General features: G+C 41.8%; 1 protein-coding gene across 11 annotated transcripts in view; it reads left to right on the top strand.

The window, feature by feature from the left end:
* GRB10 (growth factor receptor bound protein 10) overlaps window positions 1-12,324 on the top strand; it is a 147,901-nt gene that overhangs the window by 120,678 nt on the left and 14,899 nt on the right. For 10 of the 11 annotated variants that reach the window (XR_009276800.1, XR_009276798.1, XR_009276799.1 and 7 more), the window contains 3 exons: window positions 3,191-3,347; window positions 8,700-8,815; window positions 10,828-10,902. Coding sequence is in view for 7 of the 11 variants with exons in the window: in XM_058830917.1 (XP_058686900.1) it covers window positions 3,191-3,347; window positions 8,700-8,815; window positions 10,828-10,902 (348 nt within the window). In the remaining 4 variants the exon portion in view is untranslated. Of the gene's footprint in view, window positions 1-1,984; window positions 2,332-3,190; window positions 3,348-8,699; window positions 8,816-10,827; window positions 10,903-12,324 lie in introns of those variants that run through there. The other variant, XM_058830920.1, reaches the window with a different exon arrangement.

The following is a 12,324-nucleotide window of genomic DNA, read 5'->3' as shown; positions in this document are numbered from 1 at the left end:
CCTCTCTCCTGTCCCCTGGGGCAGGGTTCAGCTCAGGCCATTACATCCCCTCCTGATGCAGTGTTTTATATCTTTGATGTCAGTGGTGATACATGGCCTTGCACTGTCCTTGATGACAAACACGGCACTGTTAATAGTCAGTGAAGTTAACTTGCTCATCGCTGCGCTTGTGCTGCCCACCCACTGAACTCCAGTCCCTGGGCTTTAAAGGCACTGTTAACACCCCAAGGGCTGACTGGTCCCACAAATGAACATAGCCATGTTTGTAACCTAACTCCCATAGTGGCTGTGTCGGGACAGTGGGTGCTGCCTCCAGGGCCTGGCTCTCTGGAGGAGAGAATATGGCATTACAGTAGTCGCACACCAAACTGCAGCGCTGGGTATCCAGTAGTTAGAAATGCTGCGGTACTTCAGTGGGGCTGGCATCAGGATCAGCTCAGGGATCAGGATCTGGGCAAGGATGGGGAGGGTGGGACACGTACCCATGACACGTACCCATGACCCCTTTACTTCATACCGAGAGAGCACAGCATGAATGAGCATAAAAGACAGCTGCAGCTTTCTTCCAGTGGCCACACGTCATTAAGGCTTTCCATGCTTGGGAGCAGAGAAAAGTGTGGTGGTTTTCTTACAGCTCTCTCTTTTCCACCTGCACGGGCTGGAGAGGCACCCTCAGCAGAAGAGCTTTGCCTCTCTTCTGGCAATTGGCACGGACAATGATCAGGTGCAGTCTGTCCTGTATCGTTGCCTTGTTCCCAGCAGGAAAGGAAAAGAGGCGGGGTTTGTCCTCCAGGTCTTGCAAAAGTGGCGATTGCTGTGGTATATTCCTGATTCGGGCTCCCCTGTGAAAGCTGATATAGAGAGCAGAGGGTTTTGCTTCTCCTGACTAATGAATGAATGATGTCACCAGGTTGGTTCCCGAGGCAGGAAATCCATCCAAAATAGTTTAGTTTCAATACAAAAACTGCAGTTACGTGCACAGAGTAAGCTGAAAGTAGAAATTACTTATTTCGCCACCAACTTTTCGGTCCAATCTATGGCTATACTGTAAAAAGTAGAAGAAAAAAAAAATCAAACGGGTGTTAGTCCCTCCCACTCCCCACTAAAACAAACAAAATAGCTACTTTCTGTCTTCTTGCATATTGGCTTTTCGGTGTACTTGCCCATCCTAGGAGGGAACACGAGAACTGCGCTCCCCACTCGCACGCTGCGGTGCGATGCCTGCGGGATGTCTCGGGCATCCGTCCACCCGTGTCCCCCCGTCCCACGGGCGCGCTGCCGAGTGGTGGAGCGGGCCGGGACCGCTGCGGGTGTGATGCTGTGGGGCTCTGCTGCGACACGGTGCTAGTGACACAACAGAAACTTGCCCGCAGGACAGAAAACGGGGGCACCCCACGCCCAACAAATTCCTGCGTGTGTGAGGATGCCTCTGGCTTCGCTAAGCGTTGGCAGGAATGCAGCCGTAACATGGCACAGCACGCATGCCTTCCCCCGAGCAGCCGGGATTCCCCCTCCTCTCCAAAGCCCACTTCTGAAAGAGCTGGCTCATCCCTGCTGTCAGATGAAGCCGTTTCCTGAACGCGCGGGTTTCAGTCACTTGGGCTGGATGAGGCTTTAACTCCTCCCTCACTGGGCTCGAATTTGTGCATAGCCGGGGCACCGGGGAGCGGCGGCCGGGGGCGGCGCCGGCCGTGCTCGCTCGGCCCCGGCGCGGTGGCACCGCCGGGGCCCGGAGCGCAGCCGGGGCGGGCGGGGAGCGGCGGCGGAGAAGTTCAAGTGCCCAAGTTGCAGGCGATGACATCAGCGCGGGCAGGCCGGGCTGCGGGCGGGACCAGCACCGGGGCAGCAGCAGCACACGCGTGCTGGGCTCCCCACACCCCGCCCCGCGGCCGCCCATGGGGTCTCAAGCGCCCCGAGGTCGTAATAAAAAATCCACATTTCCTTTGTAATTCCTTCTTTTTCTTTGGGGGATGAGGGGGTGGGGGAGGCGGGAATAATTTGGAAGTCTGATAGTGTGTGGGAAATGATTACATCAGTCGGAGGGAGGGCTAGGATTGGTCTGCACAGTGTGGTTTGATTCACTACCGCAAAGATTGCGTGTAACCCTTTGAGTGGAGCTCTGGCAGAGTTGTTTCCCTCCCCAGAAACAGTCCCCATAGCAGGGGCTACGTGACAGGTAGGGTACGACCGCCCCTGACGCCGCCGGTATCCCAGGCACCCAGCCGCAGGCTGCAGAGGGTCGGCGGAGGCAGAGAACTAACTCTCAAGAGGCAATCCCCATTTAAAATGCCATCTTGTTCTTCCGACTGCTGCCTTTTACGTGCTGTTGAGGTAAGATTTTCCATATCGAATTATCCTTCAGGTTTTTGTTAGACTCTCCTTCTCTCACTATGATGGGGAGCATTTTAAACAAGGAGTTGATTTAAATCTGGGACCTGCACGTTCACCAGGAGAATTAATTTTGCAGGAAGTGTCTCTCGCTTGAGCAGAACAATGCAAAGAGGAAAGCATCTGTATAATTCAGGAGCTGGCGGATAAGGTTCTTGACTTGTTCTCTCATCCCCATTGATATTTAGGATGTGCAGTGTATGCACATTTGGTTTCAAATCACTTTCAAGCTAGGATCAAAAGAGAAGTCAGGGCAGGGAGAGAAATGTGTGGACTGTGCTAGTAATTGGTTTGCCAGTAAACTGCAAGTGGGACTTCCCTGCTAGAAACAATCAAAAGTTAGAGGGGAACAAGAGAGCTTTTTTTAATCTCTGGGGTCTTGGCCTGCTCCTCTGCCAATGTTCAGAGGCCTCCAATGGGACTGCAATGAAAATTGTGTGTTTTGACTGGATGTGATTTCTCTCGCCCACTCTTGCCAAAGTACTCTCTCAACATTGTTTCACGTTTGCTTACCTTACACAGCTTTATACAGAACCTGCTCTCTCACTTTTCCTATGTATGTGGTCATATTAACCCTGCTGAATCTTTGTTTAGTGCAGGGTGGTGTTGGGGAGGTGGGAGGGGAAATAGGTCTAGGGTGCATCAAGAGAAAGTGTTATACAGTGAATCATCCATTTCATTTGTCCTGGCTGCCAAGGTGCTTGGAACCCTCACATCAAGAGGATGATGCTTTTCTACAGTAGCTGTGTGGTTTGCCTATGTTCAGAGCTGTTGATCTGTAAGTGTACCCTTTATGTTGCAGGATGTAAAAGTCTTTAGTGAAGATGGAACAAGCAAAGTGGTCGAGATTCTAGCAGACATGACAGCCAGGGACCTCTGTCAGCTGCTCGTTTACAAAAGTCATTGTGTGGATGATAACAGCTGGACTCTAGTGGAGCATCACCCTCACCTAGGATTAGGTAGGGAATGGTCAAAGGGGTGGCATGGTTACCTGGGAACATAAAATATGTGTAATTCATATGAATGTGCTTCCAGACGGAACATTTTTTTTTCCACTGCTTTTATTTGTACAATTAGCTGAAGTCACATATGTGCTTTGTGTGTATTACAGTTTGAAGCATTTAAGCCATTTGAAGTCTTTCCCTTATTTCCCATCCTTTGGTTTTTTTTATTATAAAAAAAGAAGAATTGTCTAATCTTCACGTTAGTGCTCTGTTGCTATCTTGCTGTGTCTGAAGCTATTGCAAATAAACAGCTTAGGCAAATTAAGCTTGATCCTTAGAGTACGGTCCTATGAAACAGCTCAGCTCATCACCAGCTGGGAGACCTGGGTGAACAGACTCAGCCTTACATACCTACAGTAATGCTTATGAAAGCTTGACATGCTGAGGTGGGGGAGGGGGTTGGCTAAACTTGACTTCAGGCAGGGAAAAAATGGTGGCACCACCAGCAAATCCATGGGCAATTTCTGGACCAGAGGTGGTATCTGCTCACCAGGCAGCAGCTCCTCCACCTGATTGAAATTAAGGTGTCATGGTTACAGTTTCAAGAAGGCAGCAAGAGGAAAAACCGTGGGGAATTAAATAACACCCTGAATTGGTTTAATTACAGTACCTGAAAAGATCTCATGTTATTCAGTCTTGCTTTTCCTGTTATTTTGTGGCACTGATTAGTTAAGGGTTCTGCTGTGCAGCTTGCAACAGCATATCGCTCAGATAATGCTATCTACAGTTCTCCATAGCATACAATAACGCTTTAAAAAGTATAGCATTTGGAGCATTAGTCGATATTCTTCATGGGGAATGTTTGTTCTAGAAAACAGGGGAAGGCAAATCATAAGCTGCAATTGCCAGCACTGGAATTGTGAATGCTATCTGTAGCTAACAGAGGGGGGTTTATGTCTAAAAATGTAATTCAGTACCCTTATGAATAAAAAAAGGAAATTATTTGCTGGAAATGTGATACCCTAAACCAATACTGTTAAACACAAAAAAATTCACTGCTTTGCAGACTAACACTTAAAAAAACCCAAACACAAAGGATATTATGATTATTTAATGGTTTTATTATCTCTTCTAATGTAGAAATATATGAAAAAATTAACGTGAAACACTGGTCTATATCTGTGATATACTTTGATTTCGGAGGACATAGGATGAGGTGAAGAATTAAGATATAATTAACAGAATCTTTATCTCCGTAGCTCAATATGCCGCATGAACTTCTAAAAATCTTTACAAATTTTCAGTTTTATCAATGCTCATTATACTACCAGGCTCTCTTTTTCTATATTCTCTTTCCCATCATTGCTGATTACCAAGGTATTGTGTAAACAGAAGCCTTCTCCTTTGTAACCAACATCCTTCTCCTGCCAGATTCATTCAATGATGCCACAATTCAGTGTTTGTGACATCACAATAGCTTCCATGGTGACTAATTGTGCTGTCAAACTCTGGTGTGTGACATCTCTGAATGAATCGGGCAGGAGGCTGATTAGGAAATCAAAAGCTTCTGTTTACACACAAATAACTTGGTAATTAACAATGATGGGAAAAGAGCAAGATACTTATCAGGCTGCATTTATATACATGGGGACCTGCCTGCCTTGGACCTCTGTTTCACACTGAAGCACAAAGTGGGCCCCCAGAGAAGCGGGGTGTGCAGGTTGGGGCTTCAGCAGCCACGAAACTTTGTTCCACAGAGATGGCCCCAGGGCTGTCCCCTGTAGGCCACACAGTAGATGTCTGTGAGAAGTAATGCAACCTTTGGGGGTGTAAAGGCAACAGACAAAGAAAAAATATACAAATAATTTTAAAACATGTAATTATACAGATTTCACATATTTGAAAGGATGAGGACAGAAAACTGAATAAATGAGTTCATTTAACAGGAGACATCATCCAGTTTCTTGAATTTGGGGTCTAAAGTATACATATTCAATAAACTTTAAATACCAACTTTCATGCTTCCACCAGTTTTGGTTGCAGTTTGAATTTTTTATTATTTGGCTGCTTATTTCTAGCTCCTCTGTAGCTTAAATGCTTTCCCGTATTTCAGAGACTGTCAGATCAAGGGTAGTAATCTGTCTGCAACCTGGATGAAGTTACCATCAGCCACCTGATGGTCCATATTTTTTCCTCTAGATATAAGATCGCTAGTATAAGTATGAAACAATGGTGAATAAATACTTAGTGTGAAAAGAAATATGGTTAAAAAGCAGTCAGAATTCTGTGTTTCTAGAAGACATTATTTCTTACACAACACATCCTTACTGACTTAATTCTCTAGGTCATAGTCCTGAAGCTCACCTAAAGAGAGCAGTTTCTTCATTTAGCGTGTGACAATTTTTCAGCAGATTTTCTTGGTTTGACATATGAAAGTGATTCCTTCTGCACCATATCACTAATACCTAAAACATGTTGTAATCAATATTTAAGCAGTCTATGAAATTTGAATTTGTCCCATTATTTCATTTGCTACTATAAGTATACCTAACCTGTTTATAAAATGTGGTGTTTTCCCTATGTTCTATTCCATACTTAATTATCATCAGTTTAGGACAGGGAGAGAGATCTATGTATTGGACATTAGCAAAAATAATAATGATTAAGACATTCACATGATTGTATGTGTCTGGACACTGAAAGAATTCCTCCCTACCTACAGACTTCATTTTTCCAGTTCCAGAATTGACTGTACACCTTACTAAATACAGTTGAAGCAGGAGAGAATGTAGTAGGGCTCAGAAATATGTGAGGGTTAGAAGAAAGCATTGCTGCAGTTTTGTACCTAGATTTTTTTGTTAATGTGCATTGATTTCCCTTAATATGAGTGAATTAAAAGTGGAACAGTTAAACACAGCACTTGCTTAAATGCAAAATTAGGGCAGGCTATCTCATATAGGGGTCCACCTGTCATTTGTAGTGATTCTCTGACTGGGAATTTTGGGCTATGTCTCTTCTTGATGGAATCCAGCTCCTTTTCCCATTAAGCTTTTATCACTGCTACAGATCAGTAGTAGTTCTGATAATAATGCAGATTAACTTGGGTGGGGTGGGGGGAAAGTCTGTTCCAGGAAGTGTGTAGAGGAGACTGAGTGGGGCCTATCAGATAAACTGAAAGGACACATTTCTGGTCACTTCAACAGCATTGCCACTTGAAGACAGACTGACCTATTGAACTGAACTTAACGGGCTGACATCTGTGCTTCTAGCTTTGTAGCAGGAAGCTCAAAGCAGGGCTGAGGCTGTTGCTCATGTGTCAAATTTATCCCATTTGTACCAACCGAGTGTGAATTACCAAGCCCTTGCCAAGTGTGCAACTTCTATGAAGTAATAGCAAACTGACCAGGACTATCTTCCTTTTTTTTCGTGCACCTGCTATGAAATGCTGCACCTTTTCTCCAAGATGGCTTTGACCATCAAAATGAAAATATAAACATTAAATCAGCAGGAGTATCACCACAGAATCTCAAAAGGGTCTTGATGTAGTAATAGAATATATCTAAGTCAGTTGTCTAAAGCATCTAAGAATCAGGCACTAAGTATATTTACAGAAATTAAACATTGAAATACAAAACCAGTTGACAAACGTTCATCTATATTTCATTTCCTCAGTACAGAATAAACAGTTTGTGCCTGACAAGCAATTTTTAAAGTGTTAGAAAAGCGAAGACCACAATTTTGGGAGGTGGTAGAACAAGACTGTAACAGGACGTGGTCTTTCGGGGGTTCATACTGTGATGAAGCTTCATACCAATGTAATTAAATGTTTTTTGGAAGAAACATAGTTTAAAAAATAAACTCTTCACCCTCATAGGCCCACAGTCTTCATCACAATGTAAAGGAGAATTGACTTCACGTGTTACTTAAAATCTGTGATAGTAGAACCAGATTAGCAATACCTGACACTTCATCTACAAAGCCCCTAGAAATGTATAGGTTTAGGTGATGGATGTTGAGGTGGCGCCAAATGTCCTTTATTAACAGCCACCCAGTAGCAGTATTGTTGTGCACATGGTGTTATGCCTGATGCACTAAGAAATAGCTCTTTGTTTGAGAGCAGCCCACTATGGAGGTTTTTTCAACTTAACCCCTTTGAAAACACAATCTATATCAAGGCTAGACATTACAAATGCACAGTAAACACTGAAGTCATCAATGAGCTGGTGATGACTGACAGCATAAGTGCAGGTGAAAAAGATGATGGGATCATTTAGTCATAGGTTAAATTTTCGGTTGAAGAACACCACATAATCTGCTGAGTTGAATAATTCAACTGATATTCCGGAGTTTGCTCTTTTTGAGATGCCAATGACTGCTTGCTTTCTATCCTGAAAACACCAAAAAAACTTGGGTCGCACCCTGGCATACCATACTGTAGGAATACAAGGATTGAAGGAACACAAAGTGGGGAAGCTTCTTTGGTCACCAAGTTGCAGGCATTTTGTTTAAAGCTTTGCAAAAGTTATGTTTTGTTTGACCTAATTTTTAAATTTTGTATAAGGCATGAAAGCACTGACTAGTTTAAACTTTTGTAAAATACCTAAATATCTTAGAAAGTTCTGAACACTTGTCAAGATAATGAGTTCATTAAGTAGTGCACACTTAGCCAATTGCCTTCTTTGAGTTACTGCTTTCAGTGAATTGGGTTTGTTAAGCTATCTGTAAGTGCTTTGATGTGCCATTCTTTTGACCAGAGAAGTGGTCGTTCTGGGGAGTTACCTTGTAACCAAATCTAGAGCAGAAAATTGCCCTGTCATGTGCACAAAACATTTGTCTCTGTCAGTATTCCTGTAAAGTAGATACTGTGACCTCTTTCATAAAAAAACCCATTGTCTAGCATTTACAATAAAGGCCTGAAGTTCACCTTGAAATGAACTGGTTTTATAGAGTATGATCAAATACAACACTGTATTTCTGTGATAGTTCAAGACCTAACAGTGGCCTTTCTGTAACTTTTTTACCCCTTAAACCTGTCCACTTTGCCAGTTTGACAGCAAACAACTAGTGCCAAAAGAGGTTTGTCTGTACTATTGTAAGTGCACGCACACAAAAAATCTATTCCTTTCTCAAAAGTCTGTGCTTATGAAGCCCTGATACAGGAATTCCTTTAAGAACACTGCCATATAATGTTAAACTTTGTTATACATTACAAAGTAAAGTATTGGCATTTTGGTTTGAAAGCTAGAATGTGTTTTGCTAATTTCTTAAAAGGTAATGGAATTACACTGTGTTGTTTTAACTTCTGTTCTTAGTTGGTCTCACTCCTGCTGGTTGGCTGTGTGTTAACATCATGTTCTTTTTCCACAGAGAGGTGCTTGGAAGATCATGAGCTCATAGTTCAAGTTGAATCCACAATGGGAAGTGAAAGTAAATTTTTGTTCAGGAAGAATTACGCAAAATACGAATTTTTCAAAAATCCCATGGTGAGTCTCATTACTTAGCTGTTTACACCACAGAGAGGTGGATTGCAATAACATTGCTGGGCACTGTTATGTCTTAAAGATTTGTTATTAAAAAAAATAGGCAACCAACTAACAGAATTCTTTCCAAAGAAATTTTAACCAATGTTTAAGTTCTTTGTACTTTCCTCCCAGCCTAAAAATCTCAAATGTTTTCAAGATACCAAATGTACTTGTTTCAAAGTGTCTGTAGTTATGTTGGAGAGTGACCAAGACAAGGAAATCTTCATTAGTTTAAGAAAAACAATCAGAAGTGCAATTTACTCATTATCATCAAAGTTACTTGATTCAAAGCAAATTCATCCCATAACAAGCAGTACCCAAACCTTTTAATTTCTGACCATAATAATTAATAAAACACCAAACCCATATGGGTAATCCCTAAAGCACTTACTCTATCCAAGGAATTTCCAGTTTATTATTACTTATACTGAACATTATTTCACCTATGGCTGTGCTTTACTAGTGTGATCTGCCTTCTTTAGTGATCACGGTAGCTTGCCCTCTCTATGTCCTTGGTATACCCATGCTTGAAAAGTAGTGTATGCCATAGCTGTACCAAATTCCTGGATTTGTAAGATCCTTTGAACCCTGTAATTTTAAGTTGGTTACTGTGTAACTGCTTATCTGAGGATGATTTTTTCACAATGTTGGAGCAGACTGTTGGCATGAACCAATGTCAGCTGGTGAGACCCTCGAGATACCTGAGAAAGGGTAATCCAGAGGTGGTTAGATAAGAACAGATTTTGGGTCAGTCAGGCATCTGTGGTGCGAGAAGAAAAAAAGATAAACAAGGTCGTACTTAAACTCATTGCTGGAGTAACTGGGGGTGATAAATTAGTAACTTTCCTCATAGATGCAAGTGCACAGTTGCTGCATCCTCACATGTGTGCTTGCATGTACCTTTGTCATATGCTGGTACTTATTTCAGAGTCTGTGCCTTGACTTACTCTGTGAAACATTTCTGTACATGGAGTGTTCCTAGTTCTTCACTTCTGTTGATCTCACCATCTGATAAGCTATGAACATCTGAGTGTTGTACAGAAGTTTTGGTATCATAGGAGCCAGTGCATTAGTTTCATGTGGTATATTTTAATTAATAACAGAACATGGGAGTAAAACCCAGAATGCTTGGCATTCAGTCCCAGGCTCCTGCAATCCCAGAATAAATCATTCTTGTGGTGTAAGAATGTGAAGGCTCCCTATCCGTTGCATTAGCTGTTGCCATATGGCACTGTTTCTACTCAAGAGATGCTGGTAAATGCTAGCTTTCATAACTCATTGTGCAGCTTACCTGGCAGAAGGGTGATTCCTCTTTATCCCTTCTCTTTATGCCCTAAAGACTGAAATTTATATTGCCTGAAGAGTGACAAATGTTCTAAACTGGAAATGTTTTTGTTGTGATTCATCTTGCTATAATCAGTCATTGTTTTATTCCAGGCATTTCTGTATGTCTCCATGCTTCAAATAATGTTTAAAAACTTCAAGAATGATTTCATATCATTGCTGTGTATAGTAAATTCAGTGTACCAAATTACAAAGGAATTTTAAAACATAGCAGATAAAAGGGGAATTGGAGGAATAAGTCTGAAGTCACGTCATTTGTGCAATAAGCAAGGAGTCACTGCATACTCAGCTTGCAGGACCATTCATCCTTTCCTTCCCAAGAAAGTAGAGGCTGTTAGAGATCCCAAAACTCCTCAGCAGAAGAAGAAGTGAGAAGAAAATGCACTTAGGAAATGCTGCATATCAGATATTTTAAAAACTCACAATCTGTCTGCATGGGCATCTGGTGAGCAGAAGGAAGGGAAGAACTGCACTTGAAAAGCCCTAGTATTACTTTCTGTGTCAGGGGATCTCCAAATTGATTTAATAGTAATAGCTCCAAAAAATTAATGACTGGAAGAAAATGTCACTAGTTCTCTGTAAGTGTTCAAATATAATGAGACTTCCAATTGTCTTCTTTTTGCGCCTAGAATTTCTTTCCAGAACAAATGGTTGCCTGGTGCCAGCAAACAAATGGCAGTATCCCACAGTCACAACTTTTGCAGGTACTGTAAATTATCTGTATGGATAAAGAAAGTTTTGGAGCTGGAGGGGGAAGGGTTGAGAGGAAGGAAGAGAATTAAAACATCTGGATAATAGTCAGTCAGAGAAAGACCAGTATAGTGACTTAGCATATGGAGCTAATGTTGAAAATACCTGACAAAGATCTTACCCAGTGACACTGAAGTGTAAATTGTAAACACAAAGTATTCATAGCTATGGTCATACATATTTGTTCCATTAATAACATACTCTGTGGGTATCTGGTTTAGCCACCTAATGTTACTTGCAAACAGTCTTAGCAGATGTATTTCTAGAAAAGCAAATATACCTTTCATAAAAGGCAGGACAGAAGTACTCTTCTGTATTCCACATCATAGCACAGTGTAGTACACAGAAAGTGTAAAAATGGAAGTGGATATTAGAAGATGAGTTTGAGATGATAAGAAGTTTTGCTTTTGCTTTTTGTGTCCCGTGTTTGTGCCTGGCAAGAATTAACAATAAGGACCAACTTCCCCATGCAGCCAACTAGGTGCTCTTTTGTATAGAAAAATAATGCCCTAAGAAGTAAGTGCAAGTAGAAATATGTACACAGTATTTACAAAGTAATCCCATTTAAAGCTCCCCAGGTTAAATTGCAGGGGTGTGTTCCTTATGTGTATGTGTTGGTAGAGTTGTGCAATCTGTGTGGTGGTAGCATGTGCGTTGCATTTATGCTGAAGTTTTGTGTCACTCTACAGTTTCTTGCTTGCTCATAAAGGAGCTTTGGTGGTGGCATAGTTGGTTGTTCTTCAAGGATGGTGCTGGAGGGTGGGCTACCTCTCTGACCAGTAACTGATTCACTTAAATCTCTCAATTTTAGCACGCCAATCTAAGTCCCATAGTCTAAATCCTTTTCACTTCACTTGTTTTCTCAACCTGTGAACATTCAACTCCAGAGCCAAATTAAAACGCAGTTTATTAAAGAAGTGCTGTACTAAGAACATTACGACCATGATGCCTGGAAGACAGTGTCATGAATAACAGGAAAATTATAAAGCAAAAGCACAAATACATGAAGAATATAAACTACAAGTAAATGATTTTAGCTTGATTTCTGTCATTTTGTATTTTTGCAACTACACACTGACTCTCTGAAGACAAGTTTCCACTAGCTTTTGATCCAGTGCACACATTTTATCTCATAACCATACCAAAGTCAATTCAATTCTGGTTCCACATTCACTGAGAAGAATTTAAAACATTAGCATCCACTTACAGCTGAGAAATAAGCAAACAAAATAAATCAAGCCAATTTCTGGAATTTTAAATGAAAGTCATGTGCAGTGAGGTTGTAATCAGAAACCAAAACTGGTGTGGACTGGCATTTCCACAGGCTGGTAGGAATAGAGGTCTTCACACCTTGGACCCTTCTTCCTGTGGTTTAA

Source organism: Poecile atricapillus, chromosome 2 (assembly GCF_030490865.1).
Source record: "Poecile atricapillus isolate bPoeAtr1 chromosome 2, bPoeAtr1.hap1, whole genome shotgun sequence".
NCBI classification, from domain to species: domain Eukaryota; kingdom Metazoa; phylum Chordata; class Aves; order Passeriformes; family Paridae; genus Poecile; species Poecile atricapillus.
This window is presented reverse-complemented; position numbering and strand designations above follow the sequence as displayed.